The sequence below is a fragment of the Haliotis rufescens genome, unplaced genomic scaffold (assembly GCF_023055435.1).
Source record: "Haliotis rufescens isolate VD_foot unplaced genomic scaffold, xgHalRufe1.0.p SCAF_11, whole genome shotgun sequence".
In the NCBI taxonomy this organism is placed as follows: Eukaryota; Metazoa; Mollusca; class Gastropoda; order Lepetellida; family Haliotidae; genus Haliotis; species Haliotis rufescens.
Genome location: NW_025963791.1, coordinates 40,213,709 through 40,238,560, shown reverse-complemented (window position 1 = coordinate 40,238,560; position 24,852 = coordinate 40,213,709). Strand labels below are relative to the sequence as shown.

The 24,852-nt window shown below is 37.4% G+C and overlaps 1 protein-coding gene across 1 annotated transcript in view; it reads left to right on the top strand.

Moving 5' to 3' along the window:
* The first annotated feature begins 1,696 nt into the window (after nt 1-1,696).
* The window catches only part of LOC124142341 (tetraspanin-5-like), a 37,553-nt gene continuing 14,397 nt past the window's right edge, over nt 1,697-24,852 (top strand). Inside the window, exons 1-4 of the mRNA XM_046510760.2 lie at nt 1,697-1,967; nt 19,809-20,003; nt 23,196-23,270; nt 24,072-24,170. Of these exons, the coding sequence (XP_046366716.1) occupies nt 1,869-1,967; nt 19,809-20,003; nt 23,196-23,270; nt 24,072-24,170 (468 nt within the window). The 5' untranslated portion in view covers nt 1,697-1,868. The remainder of the gene's footprint in view (nt 1,968-19,808; nt 20,004-23,195; nt 23,271-24,071; nt 24,171-24,852) is intronic.

The following is a 24,852-nucleotide window of genomic DNA, read 5'->3' as shown; positions in this document are numbered from 1 at the left end:
TTTGTGACGTCATCTATGTAGACAAATATATTTGTGGGTGTAAAAGTATAGATTATATTTTCAGATGCCTCAGATCTGTGATTAAAATGCATGGAAATTTAATTTCACTATCTATTTCTCTTTAAAATAATTTGTTATTCTGAGGGTACAACAATTTCAATGAAATACTATTTTCCTAAATCGTATTTATTACTTCAAATCATACACGGTGAATATACATATGCCTTGAGTACTGGACATTTAAGGCTGCATGCGAGAGGTTTTTAACAACTGAATAAAAATAACAGTGCTTTCAGTCATATTAAACAGTATCAGGTTTGTTACAAATAAAACAGATTTATATACTTTCAAAAGTACCAATTAAGTCATTATCGACTATGCCATGTATGCGGGTGTACATACATTCAAAAGTTTTGTCATAGATTTGACCCTTTCCACGTTTTGTATTCTTAACTTCAGTGCGTGTAGAAAACCAGACAAGGATATTCTATGGCCCCATCATTTGTAATGGCAACTTTTCTAAGACCGTTTATTCCCTACTCAGAAACTGCTGGAATAAATCAGACGTTGATTTCAGCATTTAGGTTTAGTTTCTATGAATAAAAGTAGCACGACTTTGGGAGGAAAGTTTTATTTATCTACGATTTTATTTAGTGATGAAGATCATCCGGAAAAAAATATAACATATTGATATTCAATTGTGTACATAATTTTATAACCAGTACAAAGAGATTTCAAGTCAAATAATATGATGCTAACTTGAACGTATCACAATATGGTTCATATTTGCACATGTATTCTGTTTAATATATTCATTTTTTACATGTTTAGTAAATGTGTCACTTCTTTAAAATATGTATATACGGAGGTCTTGTAAGTTGTAAACGTGTGTTTAATCATTTTGTTTATTTGCAATTAAATATGTTTTAATCAACTTAACAAGCAATCGACGGTAAGAAAAAATGTAATAAGACTCTCTCTATATATATACGCTGAACGGCATGGGCTAACACTTCAATAAATAAAAGTGAGAAATACCCTTTCCACGTTCATAAGAAATTTCTGCCCAAAACAAAGTCGATATTGTACAATTCCGACAATATCATTTCAAGTAATGCCTACGGGGGAGATAAAGGCTTGCGCCTTGATTACCTTGCAAGTTAGACAGTAAAAAGGAACTACGTGTAGTCATTCATTCTTAAATGGTTCATCATTGGTTCAAGGGATATCAGCCTGAAAGCCAACGTGCAATTTGCAACGATGACGCAACAGCCGATCCGCACAAAAGAAAATTGATCATCGGTGAGCAAGATATTAATTGGGTATGGACACTTTGGTCTACAGATGTTTATTGGCGTGAGCTCATGTGATGAGTCTGTCGATCCTACCTTTAGTAATTGCTATAGATTGCAATGCACAAGAATGTTCATATTGTTCGGAAACACAATATAATAAAGTACTCAAATAATTTAACGTGCAACAATGAAAACAAAAAAAATAGATACCTCAACACAAATTACTAGTAAAGAAATAAGTTATTTTTATAATTACCATATATGAATACTGAAAGTTATACACATATATTTCCATCACGCTTGCCTCCATTCATGTGTATATTGGTCGACAGAAGCCCTTTCTCCATTAACAGTTAACTAACATTAGTTGTCAGGTAAATAGACTGATGATTAAAAGACAACAAAAAGCAGGGAGGTGAAAGGTTGGTGACAGGACTTGTCGTTTCATATAAGGCCAGTATATATGAAAATGTGACAGATCATGCCACACCAGCGTGTTGGTTTGAGTGTAGGATGTATATAGTATAACATGGATGTATTCTGAGCGTGGTCTCCAGTAGGAAAAGGTGCAAAATGCCACGAAAAACATCAGGACGGAGCAGGCGGAGAGACAAAACTGAAGTCAGCAGATGCATCAAGTATTTGATGTTTACTTTCAATGTCGTATTTTGGGTAAGATTGTTTATTTGATTATGTTTGTCACTCTTTGTTTTTTATCCTTCAAAGGGCCGCACTTCAAGATGCATGCACTACTCGTAAGGTCCATGTGGTAAAGACGTTATATTGAGTCATAGACATTTTTAGACCAAATTGTCTCTGAACTATGACAAATTTCACCTCCTGCATTTACTCTTACTCAACATGTCCGGTGATTAATTACATTTTTTTCGTTTTTTTAAAAACTTAAATCCAGATGATGATATAAAAATTGTAGTGTTTAAATAAGCATAAGGAAACAGTTTTTGATGGCTGACGTGATATTGAATTATTACATTTCTTACTGTCTGGTCACTCTGGTGGCAAGTTAATTTCTTACCCGTTCACTCATAACATTTACCCTCAGGGTGCCTGGCCATCACTGGCTTTGCAAAGGCGACTACACTTGTCGTAAGAGGCGACCAACAGGATTGGGTGGTCAGTTTCGCTGACTTGGTTGATGCATGTCATCGATCCCAATTGCGTGGATCGATGCTCATGATGTCAATCACTGGATTATCTGGTCAAGACTCAATTATTTACAGACCGCCATCATATAGCTGGAATATTACTGTGTGTGGCGTTAAACAATAAACAAACAAAACAAACAAACAAAACCTGGCTTTGCATACTGCACAGTGCTGCACTGTGATGACCTTGTGGTTTAAAAAACGTTTGTATACATTGTATAAAAAGTGTCACAACATTCTAATTTCTTCACACAGTGTAACCAAATCGTATAACATTCACTCGAGTTGATATGTCTTTCCAACAGTATCTGAAGTCAACAAATCCCCAAAATCTATGCACTGCCATGTCATCAATAAAAGTGCTGTAAGTTTACTACTTTCTTCATTAATTGTAATGTTGAAATTCCCGAATGTGGCAAGTACAGACAAGTAAGCGCCCTTGTTAGAAGTCTAAATGTCCAATAATTCATGTCATTGAAAAGTGCATATTCTAACAGTGATAGATATATACGACATTCATGTCGAAGTACACATTCATTGATAGTTTTCTGTGATTTATGTTTACCGATAAAGAATCACGATGAAATTATCTGTTTTGGGCATGAAAACAAAAATGAAGGAAATAATCTTGATTAGTTCATACGCAGACTGTTTCAAAGATTATGTTACAATACGAATGACTATATCTTGATGAAAGCCTGGTTATGTCCATATAGGTTTCAGTGTCAGTGCTCTTACATTAGTGATAAATACAACTTCGGGGTAATTGACATCGGATATTTTCAAAGGACAATATATGAATGATTGCTAAACAGCCCTAACAATACTCAAATTGACATTGCTCAATATCGGACATCATTATTATTTCTTAATAATTTAGAAGGTTATACTAACATACTACCAACCAAGAGTAAGTACACATAGATTCAATCAATGTCGTTGAAACATTTCATTAGCAGCAAATCTAATCAACAAACCTATTTTCGATCACTTGTAACTCGGGTGACATATGTCATACAAGAATTGCTTCATTGTGCAATCTCACAGACCACTTATTTATACTTCGGGTGTTATGCTGTGTTGTTAATGGTTTAAATATAACTTATAAAAAGCTTGAAATAAGATGTAATTGGACAAATTTAATACCTGAATTTGGAAGTTCAAAAAGAGTAGAGTAGGCTATATTTAATTAAGGAAACGATAACTTGCACAGGTGAAAGAAGGAAATATTATTGTTTTTACGGTACAATTATGAGTAATATCTAAATTAAATAAAAGAGAACATTATGAAAATATGAATTACTTTGATTAAAGTATTGTCCAATGTATGTACTGTTCATTTGCTCAAAACTTTGAACACATTTGTTTCACTATGAACACTAGAAAACATACATCCTCATCTCAAGTTATATTTTGCACTTGGCTGGTATTGAACTTCAAAAATATGATGAGCAAAATCTTTAATATAAATGGTTTCCAGTTATTATGTCTTTCCTTTTCTCTGTTGGCCTAGCTTGGAGGGAACAAACAAGTTATGATTGTGAAAAAAGAACCACAAGAATGCATTCATTTGGCTCTAAGACAAGAATTCTTTTTCAAATTCGATTTCTTACTTAGGATACAAAACAAAGTAATTATTTCTAAATACGTCTGTAAATCACATGTCACTGATCAAAGTATGTGATAATGCAGAGGAAAAAAACATAATGAAAACTATCAAAAACATCAACATGATCAAAACAAAATCACATTTACACTGAAAACATTTTGTCATTCAGAAGTCAGTTATCTATATATTGTGTGTAGATCTAATTACTTTTACGATTTATGTTATTAATTGAACCATTCAAGGGGCTAATATATTGAAAAGCTGTTTAATATTGGATCCATTTTTCTCACTGTAAAACATTCCATTCCCTTACTCAACTACATATGCATTACTGTCTTGGCATATCAAGTCTTCAAACAGATATGAAAAGCACATGTCAACATCCAAAAATTAGAAAACTGCGCCAACTGTTTCAACGGTGTTAGTCAAGTGATAAATGGTCTCCTCTACTTGTTAGTCGCTGTGGAAGTCTTCTCAATATTGATGTACTAGATCTACTTTCAAGTTCAGTAAAAGAGAATATTATTATTTGGAAACTGAAACCATGTGTATCCATTATACGACCACAACATTAGATCAGCTGTTTGACCTGACGTCATCCACATCACAATACGTGAGGTCAATCAACACGCACCTGCCCAGACAACAAATTCACAGACCTCTATTAGCCTAAACAAATAAAATTGCAGATTGTACCATCATTGAAAGAAAAAATAAGGCATTTACCCATTGCTGACATTTCAGATAACAAATCAAATAAGAGTTGTAAACTTGCAATAGATTATCATGCAATAGTCGAGAGTACAGTCTACATCAATAAATTGTAAATCTAATTTAAATCAGATCTGATCTCCATGGCAGAATGCTGGAAATTCGAACTGTGTGTATTCCATTTTCCGAGGAGATTTATAATGTGTATTTGATGATATATATACATACAAAGTTAATTATCAACTATCTTGTACAATCACAGCATGTGCCATGTAACTAGGTACATTAAACTCATGGAGACTACTATTTCAGCAAACAATACAAAGGATCACATAAGGAAGTTTCAATGAAAGGAAAAACAAATCACAATCTAACTTCACAGCACATCATATCCATATGCGGTTTGCCCAAATGCAAAAGGGCATTGCTGTCATCAGTTTAGAAGTTGTGTTGATGTTTTCAGTAGTTGTATTATGTTCGTTTCGACAGAGAACCGACCTTGACACAATTTGTTTACAATATGGCGTTGACTCACGTTAGATGTTGTGGTCACACTTTTGAAATCTCCTTTTGCGTCAAAATATGAAACAGTTTACATGGTCAGGTAGTTTGATCAATCACTTGTGACTCTTAATCATTTCCTTTGAAGAAATCAGCAGATATTTGTCAAAACGGGCAAGCATGCAGGACAACTGGTAGGCAAGAAATCGCGGCACAGCTATAATACAAATATACCCTGTCGATCACTTTGATCATGAACTTCCTGCCTATTCACTATACCACCTTAAAATTAACAATCATAGCTATCTTTCCATACCTTAGTTTTCAATATTTTCTGTAAATCAACATCATAACCAGAATGACAATCTGCACTGTCATTTCGATTCTAGCACCATGCTAAATCGCCATGACACACAGTGGATACAAATATGCAATACTTGAGCAAAAATCTTCTGTTGCGGACTAAATGTCAGTAGTCTTACACCAATAACTATATAGTGGGGAAAAGTAAATCTTTCTGACCAGTCTGAGAAAGTTCTTTTTCAAATTGGTTGTCTGATATTATAAAAGTTATGTGCATGTGACATGGGTGCATAATCAAAATTCACAGTCATTTGCTTTAAGTTCAAACATGGCAGAAAAAGGTCGAGAAGCGCAGTAACCACTTTACTAATCTCACCATATTTTGCAATCACATATAAACTATGTAATGAGTTACACAAAGTTAAAGCAGAGAAGTTTGGGATGAAGATGTTATAAGTATGATTTTGCACACTAAGTTTTGACGTCTTAATGAACTGTTGAAAAAGGACATTTTCTCAGGACCATATATGGTCCTGTGGCACCAAGAGGGTTAATGAACTCAGAACAGGTATGTTCCAATCTGAGATGAGTCTAGATCTAGAGTTTTCAGTTGAGCTTTTCTCAATGCAAAGATACATGCCAGTTGCCAAGATGTTATGTGTAGATTAGTTGTCATCCTAAATGAAGCCACTGTCGTGATACCTTGATGCATTGGCCTACTTTCTTACCGTTTACCTTTATATCTCTAAGACATTTATGTTAATCACCTGGTTACCACAGCAGGATGAAACAGATATGGAACATATTCAGCGGTAGAGGCTAACAGTTTTAGTCCACTAGTCCTTATAATGATAACATATAGTAAAACCCATAAAAATGGCAAATTTCTACTAGTCCTTAAGATACCTTCACTATTAGGCAATTTGGCAAGGACTAGTGCCAATTTCTAACGCTGATATTGTATAGCTACAGCTAGGAACGTTAACCCTTCTTTGGAAGTCCAGCCCTGCACAGTATGTCATCAGATGTAACTCCCATTCTTCAACATAGGCTTATGACAGTCATAGTGCTAAGATCCCTTTGTGGAACAGGACCCACCAGATGGTACCCTTGTCACTGAAAGGGTTGTTGTCATTAAGCCTTTCTGTGTACTGAAAAGAGGAGAGTTGAAATTCAAGGGATCCTTATTAACTCCAATGTTAAAAGTTAAAGATTTAGTGGGTACCGATATTCAAATACTATGGCAACAACTCGCAAGGCCTCCCCTAATTCTGAAGACGGATAAAATGTATCCTAACCAAATTCCGACAAATCAAATGTACCCTGTGCAATACATGGCAATGTATGGATGACCCAAGTGATGAATCCATTCCACATGTTCTCACAATATGGAATAGATTCATCCTGACTTCAGTGCCATGGTATCATTCTTTGGGTTGAAAATTATTAATGAATCATAGTTAATTATATATCCAAAATATAAAATGTTGAATTTCCTTCCAAAACTGGCCACAAAAGCAGAGTATCCCGACTAGTGTGGTCCTAACCAAAAGTTTTATCATCCCGGGCAGAACCTGATGTGGGTGGACAGAGCCTGATGTGGGTGGGCAGAGCCTGATGTGGGTGGACAGAGCTTGATGTGGGTGGGCAGAGCCTGATGTGGGTGGGCAGAGCCTGATGTAGGTGGGCAGAGCCTGATGTGGGTGGACAGAGCCTGATGTGGGTGGACAGAGCCTGATGTGGGTGGGCAGAGCCTGATGTGGGTGGACAGAGCTTGATGTGGGTGGGCAGAGCCTGATGTGGGTGGGCAGAGCCTGATGTAGGTGGGCAGAGCCTGATGTGGGTGGACAGAGCCTGACGTGGGTGGGCAGAGCCTGATGTGGGTGGACAGAGCCTGATGTGGGTGGACAGAGCTTGATGTGGGTGGGCAGAGCCTGATGTGGGTGGACAGAGCCTGATGTAGGTGGGCAGAGCCTGATGTGGGTGGACAGAGCCTGATGTGGGTGGGCAGAGCCTGATGTGGGTGGGCAGAGCCTGATGTGGGTGGACAGAACTTGATGTGGGTGGGCAGAGCCTGACGTGGGTGGACAGAACCTGATGTGGGTGGACAGAGCCTGATGTGGGTGGACAGAGCCCGATGTGGGTGGGCAGAGCCCGATGTGGGTGGGCAGAGCCTGATGTGGGTGGGCAGATGTGGGTGGGCAGAGCCTGATGTGGGTGGACAGAGCCCGATGTGGGTGGGCAGAGCCTGATGTGGGTGGGCAGAGCCTAATGTGGGTGGGCACATCTTTTGTTTCCTGCATCTGTTATAATTTATTCCTGGAGAATGACACAAAATCAAACCTACATTTTGTTCTTCTCCCTATTGAATTTTTCTTATCACTCAGTATTACGCAAATCAATATTTCCATCAATCATGCATGATATTAGTTTCCATGGTCTAAAATTCATTTTAGGCAATATGTTAAGATTGTGTAAGGAAAAACGTATCCATGAAAATAAATAAGAAATCTATTAAGAAAACTTAGAAATATTCTGAATTAAATAATAGGGCTTCACTGAAAGTGTAACATGGCATGCAGGCTAATCATGTTCATCAAGTGTGATGCCTTTCACTGTTTATAGATTTTTGAAATTAATGATTTGTGATTTTTGAACTGATAGTGAGGTTTGCTGCCAAAGCAGAACTAAAAAGTCATTGTCATGAAATAGGACTTTAAATCAATAGAAGGCTGAATCTTTTTGAGGGGTATTTTTCTCAAAATCATTCAATATTATCTTCACAAAACTTTGAATGGAGGTTGTACTGCATCGTGGTGAATCTCGTTACAGAAGACGCTGATGTTGGGAGTTGACAGAATGTAATGAGTGATAATCGTGATAACTGGTTTTAAAATGTTATATGATAAAGTAGGAATAGGACTACAATTCTCCTGATATCTTTCATCATGTAAGAAACAAATTAACATTGAAATCATAAGAAATGATGTGATGTATAGGTACCTGCTGTCTTATCGTTGAAATGGGTCCAAGTGGGACCTCGTTCCTATAATGTTAAAAAAACAACTTTGTTTTGATAACCATATTATATAAGATGTTCAAGAACCCTTTTCTTAACTGTGAGAACACTTGTGTGAGTCGCCCCGCGTGATGAACGTGAATTTTGTTCCCTGAGCAGTTGTTGTCAGTTGTTAATTTCATAAAAATTCTTCCATGTTGTCGTGGCAGAAGACGACATTCGTTAGCCTTCGGTGCAGACTTTGTGGGTTCGAATCCTGGTGACGACACATTTTTTCGTGAAAGGGAAAAAAAAAATTTCCCATCATTACCAAGTGGTGTTTAACTAGCAAGTTAGTTAAATAAATCAGCCATTGTTTAAAATTTATTCAAAGTCATGTTAGCAAGGAAAATATGCAGTCTGTGAATAATTGGGCACTGGGTCTTGAGACACTGTGATGTCATCAAACTTACCCCCTTTTACGCAATGATTAAGTCATGCATCATCATTGCGGAATATATGTATTTTAGGAAAACGAAACCAATCTAAATGATTAAAATGCAAATAAAGTCTGCTCTATTCCACATCAAAATATTTCATAGACTATAGCATGAGGAGAACCTACACACTTCTGTCTGAAAACTTGGCATGGCCAGGTAGGACAAAGTCTGTGTGTAATGACTGTATGATCTATGGAACATCAATAGGACTTAGCATGTTCCAGGAAAATCAGACTTTAGTTTGCAAAGTAATGAGATAAAGACCTCATATATCAATGGGCCACGTTCATCTTTAATGTGTGTTATAGATGCTGGACATGACAGTTGTGGATTGCTGTGGAATAATAAGTCACCAAGAGTGTGTTATTAATAAATCATATGCCTATAATGAGATGTGAATTACCTTTATTAATCTACGGATGGGAGTGGCTTTGTTGGTCAAATTGCAGTAAAACATAACATAAATTACACCTTCCCAAAATGTTGAAATATTGAAGATTTCCTCCATTTTTCAAAGTTTCTATAGAAATGAATACTCCACTCTGTTATGTGTTTTTATTATATGTATTGACACAACTAAGATATGTCATCTGTTTTATTGTGTTTTTGGCTTATATTCTGAAACAGACGGTGTCAAATACGGTATGTTAAATTGCAAGTTGGTTTGTCTTGCTGAATAAAAATTAGAGGTCACCTTTCTCTCCTGTCTCGTGTTTAAGATCCTGGAGCTTGACACAAGCCCTACCCAGGAAGATTCCAAAGGGGATTCCATGAAAACGAAGGACTGTATTTCTTGTCCTGATTATTTTTGTGCTTGTAAAAGTAGACTGTTTGAAGTGTTTGTCATGTGTCAATTTGGTCAGCTGACAAACATAATTTGTATGCCGATGTATTCAGTGTGTTTCAGAATAGCATGAAGAGTTGCATGGAAAGCATGAAAATGGAGGAATATACACTGCACAAATATGTTTCTGAAATAAAAATGTTACGGTTGTTTTGAATCACTAACACTTACAGGGGCAAGCTCTTTTGAAAAGTTATTTAGATATTATGAATATTGTGATCCGCCATCAATATGAAGCTTGAATAAAAAAAATTTGCCTATAAGTAGTATGGTCAGTTAATTTTGTCAAAATATAATCACCGGCAAAAGAAATGTGAATACCATACATGTTGGTTAATATGTGAATAATTACTCATTTTCAGGAGATATTAGATTGGTTGGATGCACAAATTACCACATTACATGTGATGTCATAGATCCATGACTCGAGATGCACCATTTGTCTCGTGCAGAATTAATGTGTAAAGTTTGGAAATCACATGCAGCATATTTTGATAATAATAAAGACACTCTGTAGTAACACTTGACTGATTGTTAGTTTTTATTATTAAGACTTGGTACACATTGGAAAGTTATCTTCTTAACGTTCATACTTCTCTATATGTTTCTATGGTTCTCTTTCTTTTGGTGGTGAGTATATTAAGACTAAAATATAATGAAGATAATGACAAAATACAGGATTGACTGCCATTGATCTTGTTTTTGATGTATTTGATACAAAACTCAATTTGTTTGTTTTATAAAAAAGACTTAAGATTTTTGTCTTGAGAACAAAAGGACTGAGATTGATTATTGCACTTAGTTTTAGGGTAGTGGTAGTAGATAGTAGATAGTTGATAGACAGTTAAATGTATTGAACTTGAATAGTGGTGTAACAATGTGACTATAATCTGCCATCTTAGGCCCAGATACAGCACATTGTTGTTCAAGGGTCAGCGTATTACACAAACTATGGAAAGATACACTTTCTTTGAAGTAAGATAGACAAATGTGAAATAAGGGTGTGTTTGCAATCTGCAAAACAAATCCTCAATAATTTACTGCATTCAAAACATGGACATTTAATAGCTGTATTGTTTTGATTGAAGTTGTTAGAAAGAGACCCGTGAAAATCTGGGGTAGAATAGGTCTTCAGCAACCCATGCTTACCGTAAGGGCGACTATGCTTGTCGTAAGAGGCGACTAATGGGATCGGGTGGTCAGGTTCGCTGACTTGGTTGATGCATGTCATCATATCTCAATTGCGTGGATCGATGCTCATGATGGGTTGTCAGGTCCACACTTGATTATTTACAGGCCACCATCATATAGCTGGAATATTGCTGAGTGCAGCATTAAACAACAAACAAAACAAAAAAAACACTTAGAAAGAAAAAAGGATATCACTTGTTCGTTTACGTTAGAATAGGTCCTCAGTACCCCATTTCTTCTGCTAAGAAGCGGGGCTCCCAGATACTTGTTTGTAGCCATTTTGTATTTACTCACCTGTCGTCATTCACACTGGATATTGATTGTTTTCTTTCAGTATTGAATATATTTTTACTCCTTTGGGTCCAGCCTATTGGGCATTTTACACCAATGAAGAAGAATTCTGCTTGAAATATCGCATAATCTCACAACGTGTTCATGTCAAATTAACAATAAGCGAGATGTACTTCTTTTTTTCATGCATTTCACTGCAGCAGAGCTCATGGACATGTGACGCCTGCACTATATCAGTAAATAAAGGTCTGAAAAGAAATTCATGTATACAAATAGGAAATGATACATTGGGTAATTACGCACAGTGTTGTTTTACTATTGACATGATTGAGATTTTGAATATTTTCATGCATATTTGTTCAAAAGCAACGCAGTATTAATTGGGGGAATCGCACTTTATTTTGCATAATTTACACAAAATACTCAGCCTAGATGGAGCTCTGTGAGAGGCACTATGATGGATTGTGGTCAGACTTGGTAACTTGGTTGAGTGCATGGCATCCTGACAGCATTAGGGCTGAAAAGATACATCAGTACGCCGGTGCATTGTAAGTTTTCATGCATCGAACGATACATGATATGTTTTCTTCTGTATCGATACATGAGTGAGTGAGCTTTGTTTAACGCCGCTTTTAACAGTATTCCAGTTATATCACGGCGTGTCAGGTTAATAAGAGAGGAAAGCCCGAAGTGATGCAGGTCTCGGACGTTTACCACTTTGGTGAAACCCTTGAGCACGGGTATGGTGCTGACAAACCTAGAAACATAATCGGGTCGAACCGGGATTCGAACCCATTGATACATGACCATACACTTGCTAAAATATATTACTTACTAGTCATTTAATGACCCCCAGCAATTTTGTCGGTCAAATTTTTCAAAATGTGTTGCACTAAAAATAGCAGTTACGAACACGTGTCTACAGCTAGCTTTTCCTTTAGAACATGCTATGAAATATTTATGGTCAAGAAGTTTCCACACAATTTGACATAAATATTAAATATGTGCATCGCGATATGTATCGTATCATTACCTATGTATTTTTTGATACGTATCGTATCATGACCTTGCTGTATCGTATCATAACCGTGTATTTTATTGTCACAGGTTTCAAAGTATGAGGAAAGCCTATTATGACACAAAAACATTTGTCACTGGTGAGTGAGTGAGTGAGTTGGGTTTAACGCCGCTTTTAACAGTATTCCAGTAAAATCACAGCGTGTCAGTTTGATGTGGGAGGAAACCTGAATTGATGCAGGTCTCAAATGTTTACCGCTTTGCTGAAACCCATGAGCACGGGTATGATGCTGACAAACCTAGAAACATATCTGGGAGAACCAGGATACGAACCAACAATCGTACGTGTCTTGTCACAACAAATTGTGTTGCCTCAGATGACTGCGCACCTGTTTTCACTTCTCTCAGGATGTACTTGTTTGGCTAAATAATGACATTTTAATTTCAAAAACTCCATAATATACTAAATTAGAAATAAGTAGGCGATTGTAAAGAACCAAGAATCAATTTATTGAGACCTGTGTGATTATGGTTTCCTGTTTTATTTACAAGGAAGGAAATCAACTAACAGTCACGAAATAGTCCGCACTGGGTAAACAGCTATAGATCACGATAATATTCTGATGTCCTTGCTGAGACAATCAGCCCATGTTACTGAGTTGGACCATCGCCAAACATAAAAGTACCTGGCATGTTTGTTGTACATAACTTTATCCTCCATTGAACATCAACCAGGATTGTTTACTACGACCAGTCTTGATTATATTATGCTCCGTCAGGAAGGGAAATTACACTAATCTTGTTTATATGGTTGTATGTATAATGTTTGTCTGTTGTTAAGGATGTATTTTACTCAGTACACCTAAATAGCCCTGAGCTAAAAGGGCGGGGGTATATAGTAATACCAAGGAAATCTGTCTGTCCTTCTGAGGAATTTTCTTTGTGTGATCTATAACTTGAAAACTACTTCATAGATTCTTTTCAAACTTGGTGAACCCTTTTTTTTACCTATAGGATAAGTACAGTGCGAAGTTTGATTTGAAATTGGATTTTCTGAAAAAATACAGCTTTTTATAAATATTTTTACTCAGAATGTTTTTAATTAAATTTGTCTGTGACCTATGACTTGAAAACTACTTCATAGATTCTTTTCCAATTGGGGGTACAATTTTTATACCAATAGGAGAGGTGCAGTGGAAAGTTTTATTACGATAAGGGGGTTTTCTGAGAAAATATTGCTTTTTTCATGTTTTGAGTCAAAGTCATGGGTTTTAGTGAGCCCTGCTCACTTTTTGTCTTGTTATTGTTTCTTGATAAGACATATCAAGTTTGGGGGGCCAACAGTGTTGGAATACAGGGGATTAAGGTGCGATATCTAGGGGGTGGTAGATTACTGTAGATACACAAAGACTGTCCATCTACTTGAGTTATGCCCTTGAGGGTCCCAGGATCTTAATGTTGGACACTGATTGTCTGTTTCTATGGCGTGCAATTACACCACACTATGGGTGATATCCTGGATTCAGTTTGGAAGACGGATAATCTGGGTAATGTGATAAAGTTCCTGTTGACAAGTGAAGGAAGCTGATTACATACACAGTAGCTCATGGATCCTCTTGAAAACTAGGAAGAGAATCCCATTGTCTCTTGACTTTTTAAAACTTGCTAAAACTTACCCCAAAATTGAAATGTGAAAATACATTATAAAATGAAAAGCAGTGGGTTTTTTTAAATTCCTTCGATCATAAATAATTAGAATGTTAATAAAACACCTCATTTTCTGTCACTATCACTATAAATAATTTTTTTAAAATACTGTACTTAAAACCTGTTTAATATGTATCATAGAAACTTTGTAAGAAAAAATAAACAAATATTTATTTGAATTTGGATTAAAAAAACAAACATTCAACCTACCGACTTGACTTTTGGGGCCAAAAATCTGTAAACTATGGTACCACCACAACCCTGCAAAATAGGTATAGCCCCAGCCTCTCTGATGTCTCCCCACTGGGACAAGGCTACCTGTACATGTGCTGATGCAGGGCTCATGATGAGGATTATAACTGTTAAGACATGGATGAAGAAAACAAAGACTCGCAGAACTGTCTTGAAAATATCTGGTGTGATGTAATCAATCCTGTCTTGTTTTATATGTTCAATAGGCCAAGTTTTATTTGAATTGACGTCAGATTAAAGTGCTAATAATACACTTGTTTTTACTTTTCAAGGAATCATGTAATCATGTGATCTCTTTATGAGAGTGATGTATGTGAAACTTGATCAGTGGCTGAGAGCTCATTTTGTTTTCTTCATAATATGATCAATATTGGTAAAATTACAGTCTGTCTTGCTTATCCATGTACAATTTGAAAATGTCATGTGTCAGATTATGTAGTAGATGACTAACAATGTGATTATAGACCTTACTGATTGTTACCATAGAAACATTTTCATGTTGAACCCTCAGACGTTACATCCACATTAGATGATCAGATTTGTGTTTGTAACTACCACTTGAACTATTGGGTTGTGTTGCACAAAAAATTTGACACATATACGTTTGTGAGCTGAGGAATGTGTATGTCAAAATACTATATCGGCCAAACTATTTTGGAGCATCTTAAAGGAGGACTATGCTTGGGGAAATTGGCAGTCAGTTTGATTTTTGTCCTTCACCACTTTTGCCTTCTAGTTCACACGCCTATGATGTATATAAATTCAGCAGTTAATTAATTCCCCATGAAGATCCGGGTAGAGAATAGGTCTTCAGCAACACATGCTTGCCGTAAGAGACAACGATGGTTGTCGTTAGAGGCAACTAATGGGATCGGGTGGCCAGGCTCGCTGACTTGGTTGATGCATGTCGTCTTATCACAATTGCGTGGATCGATGCTCATGATGTCAATCACTGGATTGTCTGGTCCAGACTCTATTATTTATAGACAACCGTCATATAACTGGAATATTCCTGACTGCGGTGTTAAACAACAAACAAACAAACAAAGTTAATTAATATCCTAACTGCACAGAGATGATGACTCCCATAACATGAATTATACTATCCGGAACTATACAAAAAATGGGCATCTAGATGTGGAACATGACCCTTTAGCTGACATCCTGCTGTGGTATAATCCCATTGATGTCCATCAGGGTGCCGTTGTATGAAGCGATCTTAGCGCTAAGGTTGTTTTTCATAACTCCCATACCTCAACAGAGACTTACGTAGTGCTAAGATTGTGTACATCGGTACCCAGGCAGTTAGTTCATCAGGAATCACTTTGGAGTGCAATTCCACGATATTGCATTATCCTCATGTTATGGGTTTTTTCGAGCCCCAAAGAGGTATTCCTGATTATGTGTCTTATAACAGTCCCAGTACACTAAAATAAGGTCTTACGTTTGAGAACACTTATTTCTGTTAGCACTTAGATGGTCAAAGAACCATTTCTTGTTATTTTTATAGTGATAATGCCACACCAAGTGAGACAAGTCATGTGTTAAGGTCCCATGACTTGAAACCCCTCCAATACTGTCCAGTTGAAAATAGATGCACAGCAGTCGATACGTTATTAGTGCATACGATTGTTCTGAAGCAAATTTATCATTTGATAAAGTTTCATTAGAATGTGAATGAGTGAAAAAGTAAGTTTTGAGGTATGTTTTCATAACTTATTGAATATCTTAGCTCATGTAGCTTAGTTCGTGACATGACTTCAGCAGCATGTCTTCAGTGGGCTTTGAACCGTCTACCGTGATGACTTCATTAAGAACGTGGTTACATATTGTTTAAGGGCTTGAAAATAGGTGAGTTTTGAGAGCATGTGGTGTGGGGATATATTTGCTGATCTCGCTGATAAAGGGGCACGGGTGGCCCAGTCGCCTAAGGCGCCGCGATTCGCTGTGCAGTGTTGCGTCCCTTGGGCACGCCAGAAACCTATGGTTGTGGGTTCGAATCCCGGTTCGCCCCGATTATGTTTCTTGGTTTGTTATCACCATACCCGTGCCCGTGGGTTTCAGCAAAGTGGTAAACGTCTGAGACTTGCATCACTTCGGGCTTTCCTCTCACATTAAGCTGACATGCCGTGATATAACTGGAATACTGTTAAAAGCGGCGTTAAACCCAACTCACTCACTCACTCTCGCTGATAATGATCTTTTTCAGTTAATTTCTGATGCCCCTGGTAAGAGTAAGAATGAACTTTTTAGCAGCTCATAGCAATGAGAATGTCAGCACAACAAAAAGCATGTCGGGGCTCCTGGGCTACATACAAAGTCGGTTATTCTGTGCTTTGTATACTTTGAAAGTTATGAATCAACACACAACCTTTAAGTATCAGAGATAGTTTCAATTGCTTCTTATGCTTATAGTGAGCTCTCTTTCAGTATAACTAAGACTTCATGGTCTTGTGGTGTCAATCACGCACATATCGAAGCACTGTTAATCTTTCTTACAGCTACCAGACACTTATAGTATTATATTTGAGTTTGTGATTCTAATTGATTTACCAGCTTCAAAACATTGTACATGATGGTTATCATGGTTATTATTTCAAGGGCTGACTTTTGATACTCATCATAGAGATCGATAATCGGTAACTAAATATCGATCAATTATCGATAAATATCGGAGAAGTAACTTTGAGGAAATATACAAACAAGTCCGAAAGAAATCATGCCACTGGTAAGTGGTGACACATTTATGCATGAATTACTTTGTGAACATTTAATTTATAATAAAAACAGTTGCTGTCCGTCTTGGGCAATTGCCATGATTGACAATAACAAGTCTGTTTGGGTAAATTAAAACTTTATTTCATCACATTTGTTTGTGTAAGATGTTTATCGATGACAAGATTTTCATATTGATAATTGTTAATGTTTCTTCTCATTGACGATAATTCCGATTATCGATCTTTTGTTCAGCCCTAATTATTTTCATACAAATCTTCCACACCCTGATCACTGATATTCATAGATGAATGATGATGGTGGTTTGTCTGTAAAGTTGTATCTCACAAAGCAAAAAATAAATATAATCTTCTAACTGTTTATAGAAATCACCTTGCCCTGATCAGAACCCCATGTATACTGGCACAAAGACGATTTAGGCTCACAGACTATTGTCCAAGATGGACCCTGGTCCTTGTATTGTCCTATCACACTCCAATGAAGATATTGGTCTTCACATAATACACAAAGTTTAGAAGTTCTTGATTATGGTTGTTCATTCTGTTCCTTTTTTCACCTTTCTTCAAATGTCACAGTTGTTTATGAATTTGGTTGACATGTAAGCAGAAAATGATAGTCGTGGGATTTGCACTTTGAGAACATTTGAGGATGAGCCAAACACAGGCATTTGCTAAACAAATTGACCTTGAGGGTGTGAAATATTTCATCTTGAAGCAAACTTTATGTAACAGCGAGTCTTGTTGTTCGTATTACATAGCCCTTAGGGAACATAGGATTTATATAAACAGAGAACCACATTCAAGTTGTTTTGGATTATTTCGTGTACTTGGAAATGGTTAGATATGCTAGATGCAAAATTATAGCACATGGTCTTATTTTCAGGCAGATTTTGCAAATAATATAAACATGGTTGGAAATTTTGTTTTAATCCTTTTGGAATAAATAAGAAAAGTTATTTTGACCTCTTTTTCCTACTGGGTTGTAAGTTCCTCTGGTTAATATGTGAACCAGCAACACAATTTAAAGAATAGGATCTCAGTTTGTGAAACAGTGATAAAAGCTGGTACAGATTATGACTGGTTAATTCACACCATGCAAGTAAAAAGTTTTAATTAACAATTGTTCAAATGAAATAAAACCATTAATGCCAATTCATTCATTGATCAACTGATTCCCAAACTTATTGTATTCAACATTTCATTCGGCTCAAGGAAATATGTTGTTGTGATATGTGATAGTTAGCACCCGCCGTCACCAAGGTTTGTCAAGATGGTCAGCTGACAGTATTTCTGTATCTGGTCAATGGTCGCTTATTAAAACCATACACAAGAAGATACATTTGTTTTCAGAGACTGAGAGGGAGAGAACAGTTATTGCCACAGCGATTCCCAACATTGTTATGGACACTTGTACCTATGACAGATGGATGTTCCTGTGTCATGTTGGATTGATTGGTCCAGAGAATAGTAATGGGTTGTTGATGTGATCAGTGAAGGAAGTCAGTACTGACTAGGTCACTGGTTACCATGGCAGGGACAACAATAGTCAGCTTATTGAAGCAATAACACAGCATTGTTAAGCTTCTGGTCTTGTCGTGATATGTCATGATCCTGTCTGTGAGGGCAGATTGACACAGATAGTAACACAGTGATGCAAAATTCAATGTGAAATGTGTAGAACTCAGAACAATGGAAAATACTCATTTCGTATTGTCAATCTCAGGTTTCAAATCTCAGTAACCACCTCTGACTGAAACAGCTGATTTGACATCTGTGTCACTGCAGGAGTTATAGTTGTAGAATAGAACTAGTAGTTTCTAGTACTTAAGCGTCAGTAGGCTTTTTGAGAAATAATGGTAAAATCTAGGTTATAAAATATAATATAAGGAACTATTCTGAAATGTCGTCTTTACAGTAATTAATGAAATTTTTATCCGTAAATTGTGTCAACTTACTTATTCGTCAACTTCTAAGTAATGCCTATCAAACAATTCGTTGTCCATGACAATGTCATGTGGATATGCCAGGTCAGTGTCATGTACATATACCATGCCCAGTTCAATGTCGTGTAGATATGCCATGCCCAGGTCAATGTTGCAGATATGCCATACCCAGGTCAGTGTTACAGATATACCATGCCCAGGTCAATGCCATGTAGATATGCCATGCCCAGGTCAATGTTGCAGATATGCCATGCCCAGGTCAATGTCATGTAGAATTGTCATGTCCAAGACAATGACATGTAGATATGCCATGCCCAGGACAATGTCATGTTGATATGCCATGCCCAAGACAATGTCACGTAGATATGCCATGCCCAGGACAATGTCATGTAGATATGCCATGCCCAGGACAATGTCATGTTGATATGCCATAGCCATGACAGTGTCATATAGGGAGATATGCAATCAAGTACTGTGGAATCATGACTACCTGAATGATCTGAGGATGTAGTGCTGAGCACAAGGGAGGCACAATATTATTCATTGTAACTTATTCTTGACAATTTATATAAAGGTCCGGTAATTAAAAAAAATGATTAAATCTTACAGTACAGTACACAACAATATTTCATTACTTTTACAGGAGCCTCATATTCGCTGTATGAAACCCCTGTAATTAATTATTGAGGGCCAAGGTAAAACTGTATAAGTCAACTCTATGTACTGACAACTTCCTCCATTGCAGCTTATCGGTGGTGCAGTTTGTGGAATTGGAATATGGGCATGGGCCGAGAAGGACATGTTCCAGAACATCGGGAAGCTGACGAACCTGACCGTGGAGCCAGCGTTGATCTTCATCATCGTGGGCCTCATCATGACCTCCATCAGTTTCTGCGGTTGTATCGGCGCTCTCAGGGAGAATACCTGCCTACTCTGCACTGTGAGTACACCAGGGAGTGAGTGAATTGGGTTTAATGCTGCTTTTAACAGTATTACAGTTATATCACGGCATGTCGGCGTAATGTGGGAGCAAAGCTTCAAGTGATGTAGGTCTCAGGCGTATACCACTTGGTGAAACCAACAAGCATGGGTATAGTGCTGACAAACCCAGAAAAATAATCGGGGCCAACCGGGATTCGAACCCACAATCATCAGTTCCTGGTGTGCATAAGGAGCCAACTCTGCACAGCAAATTGCAGCGCCTTCGACGACTTGGCCACCCATGCATCCAGTGCACCAGGGAGATAGAGATACTGGTCAAGCTGGAATTGTGTGCTTCATTGAAATCAAGGCTGGAATTGAGTTCTTGACCAAATTTGCCCAAATATTGACGATTTTGTGGAATGTGTCAATATTTGTGCAATTCTCACATTTTGTCTGATAGCTGATACCACTACACCTTAATGAGCTTGCTCAATTTCAGAAAATAAATTAAGATGTTTAACTTCAGTATCTTTGGTTCTAAATCAGATATTGATTAAGTTTTCAAAGTAATATGTATCGTTTCATGATAGTATTGTGTACACAGTAAAATATTGGGCTGTACTTGAGGGCACGGATCTCTACCAGCTTTAACACTGTGGTTGTGTTTTTCCTTGTACATATTTAACATTTGAACCTGTTTAACATGCCAACTCCACATGGCTCATAAATCACATCAGCTCTGTGCCAGCAAGTTTTCATTCAACAATCTGATCGTGCAACATACTTCGTCATCATCAATAGCTGTTATAGTTTAATTGGTAAACTAGGACAGCAGAAAATATACTGAGGTAGACGACAACCTCATAGTTCAAGACCCAAGAGGTTCCTTTATTGAGAACATGTTATGTTCCCAAACAGAATTTTGCTTCCTATTGGCGTTTTCATCAAGCAGAGTATCAAGGCATAAGGTGTTATTTACAAGACAAACAAGCATGGATGTGCCTGTGGTGAATGTTAGCACTTCCTGAGATTGTAGGCAGTTGTAAGCACCTCACGTCTCCCGCTCGTGTGCTTTGCCTCATATGACCTTTGGCTTACACTCCATGCTTTACTTTGTCAAACCCCCACTGCTATACCGGACACAAACAGCAAGGGAGAATCTACTGTCCAAAATGGCTCAAGCAGGCTTACTATGTTTGATGGGCAAATCTGCGCGAACTCTGTACAGCTGAGGGAGATGTTTGCTCCTTGTCCATTTGTGTTATAGCCAATGTCCAAGGAGACATCTGGACTATGTGGAGCTTATTTGAGAAGTTGTTTAACATGTTTAAAGGTCATAGATTTCTGATTGATAGCTACATCCCCGGGAGATGTTAGATAATTCCTTTTAACACTGGTTATTGTGTTTTCACACAATTGGATTTGTCTTGATCAGGAAAAAGCTTTTTGTGTGAATGATTGTTTTCAAGAATACAAATCTGTAGATCAATTTGTACAATTATTATTGTTGTATCTTTTGTTAAGAATAAACGCATTCTGTAGATCAGTATGTCGGGGGTATATAGTTATACCAAGGTTCTGTCCGTCCATCCGCCTGTCCATCTGTCCGTCCGTCCATCCGAAAACTTTGTCTGCGCGATTTCTCTTAAGCTATTCAATGGATTCATCTCAAACTTAGTACATATAATCTGTGTCATATGGAGGGGTGCAGTCAAAAGAAAAAAAATTGTTTTTATTAATTTTCCATTTTTTAATGAATTTTTCAAACCCTAACCCTATCCTAGCTATTTAATTTGAAACTACTGACACACTAGGCGGGTCGGGGTATTAGTGAGCCACGCTCACTTTTGCCCTTGTTATCCCCCGCCGCGCGAAAGCGCGAAGCGGGGGATATAGTATTCACGACCGTCCGTACGTCCGTCCGTACGTCCCACCTGTTTGTTGCCGCGATATCTCAAGAACTAAACACTGGATTGTCTTCATATTTGGAACTATGGTGTATATACAGACTCCGCAGACACCAGTCGGTTTTGGTGACCTTGATCCCATTTTCAAGGTCACAGCAGACAAATCTGCTTTTAGAGTTGGAAAACGGTGTTGCCGCGATATCTCAAGAACTAAACACTGGATTGTCTTCATATTTGGAACTATGGTGTATATACACACCCCGCAGACACCAGTCGGTTTTGGTGACCTTGATCCCATTTTCAAGGTCACAGCAGACAAATCTGCTTTTAGAGTTGGAAAACGGTGTTGCCGCGATATCTCAAGAACTAAACACTGGATTGTCTTCATATTTGGAACTATGGTGTATATACAGACACCGCAGACACCAGTCGGTTTTGGTGACCTTGACCCCATTTTCAAGGTCACAGCAGGCAAATCTGCTTTTAGAGTTGGAAAACGGTGTTGCCGCGATATCTCAAGAACTAAACACTGGATTGTCTTCATATTTGGAACTATAATGTATATACAGACTCCGCAGACACCAGTCGGTTTTGGTGACCTTGATCCCATTTTCAAGGTCACAGCAGGCAAATCTGCTTTTAGAGTTGGAAAACGGTGTTGCCGCGATATCTCAAGAACTAAACCTCTCGATTGTCTTCATATTTGGAACTATGGTGTATATACAGACACCGCAGACACCAGTCGGTTTTGGTGACCTTGACCCCATTTTCAAGGTCACAGCAGGCAAATCTGCTTTTGGAGTTAGAAAACGGTGTTGCCGCGATATCTCAAGAACTAATCGCTGGATTGTCTTCATATTTGGAACTATAGTGTATATACAGACACCGCATACACCTGTCAGATTTGGTGACCTTGACCCCATTTTCAAGGTCACAGCAGGCAGATCTGTTTTTGGAGTTAGAAAACGGTGTTGCCACAATATCTCAAGAACTAATCGCTGGATTGTCTTCATATTTGGTACTATGGTGTATATGGCGGGGGATATTTCGTCACTCTGTGACAAATACTTGTTATGATTGTGTTATATGTTAAGAATATAAACGCATTCGGTAGATCAGTATGTACAATTATTATGATTGGGTTATATGTTAAGAATAAACACATTCGGTAGATCAGTATGTACAATTATTATGATTGTGTTATATATTTAAAATAAACAATGTGTACTTTAGTAGGCAGTGGTAAGTACAATCATTAGGATTGTGTCTTGTGTTCTCACTGTGTGTCATCTTGTTTCCAGTTCATGGTGTGCTTGGGCTTTATATTTGTGTGTGAAATCACGGTCGGGATCCTTGCCTTCGTCTATAAACCGTGGGTAAGTACACACCTCCACATTCCAGTACAGCAGACTGATTCCTGGGGAGCAGTTCACTGATCATTCTTACTACCGGTGTAGTGGGATTATATGCTTCTATTATCACCTGAACTAACATTTCTGAAACGAATATGAGGGATTGTTTCACAACTCACCAGACACAAATATAAATAATTGTCAGCTTCATTGAAATTATTTCTGGATTTCATGAACTCCTGTTATTGTGGGTTTTACTTTTTTTTTTTAGAAATCTTTTTGTGTACATTAAGATGATGGTATGTGAAAAAAAATATGGGTTGCAATTCCCACTTAGATAAAAAAGTGCTTTCAGTGAATACTTTGAATGGAGAAGGTCCATGACGATTTTGGTGTGTTTTCAATTTTGAATAGGTTTGATAGTACTATTTGAATTTATAATTTAGTATGAAAAACACTAAGTATGCTTTTCTGTCATAAATATATAGTCACTGATATATTTTCAATTATAATCACCTGTTTAAGCTTGTTATGGGAAGGTTCAGAAGAGATTTGGAAGACTTTTGGTGATAAAATGCAATGCGTAAGATGATTTTTTTCATGAACACCACACAGTCAATCATGCTAATTACTGTTTTAAAAGTATTATATTTAGACCCAAGTTGTGCAAGAAATACCTTACTGCTTTAACTTACGTTTGGCATCTCTTCTGCTATCCCTTAAAATTGTTGTGTACTCTGGACTTTGTGTAAGACTTCCCTGTGATAAATGGCTACTGATATATGAGAGATGTATGTGACTTAAACTGGTGCCGTGTGTTTACAGGTGAGGGAGCAGATAGAGACACAGGTGAAGAACATGATTGTCAACTACCGTGAGGACGTTGACCTCCAGAACCTGGTGGACTGGGTGCAGCATGACTGGGTAACTTCATGACAGTCACTTGGGAGACCATGGCTTCTCACTTTCTCATTATATTATGTTTCTTCATGTTAATCAAAATAACGTCTTTCCAATAAATTTTAATAGCTCAAATATTAACACTAAAATCTACTGAAAATGATGCCAAAAGACAAGTATGTTCTTGTAGACTGAAAAGTTTCGTCTCAAACTGGGAAATTATACTTGTTAGTCTTTATATAAGTCTGTAGGACACATTAGCTTTTGGCATCACTTTCAGCATAGATACACAGCTAATGAAGATAACGTGTGTTACATGCACATTTCCCAGCACAAACCTACTGGTCCACTTTACCTATGATAACAGCATCCTGATTTATGTAGAAGTATAATGCTGTTTCCACTATTAGTAGTACAACATGTCTCACTTGTTTGCCAGTGATTTCATGTTCTTGATATTATCTTTAGTTACCTGTCCAACTTCTAAATGCTGCTCAGAGATCTCAGCATGTAACCATCAATGCAGATCTATATAATTCCTACAAATAAATGCCTATATTACACCAGTGCCAGAAATCCTGTGTTTCGGCTGTGATAAAACTATAAAAAAATCTTCAGATTTTCAACAGAAGTACCCTTCGCTGTCAACTATATATAACTAGTTGTGCAAGAAATAGTACCTTGCTTCTCAAGCCTCATGCAACTC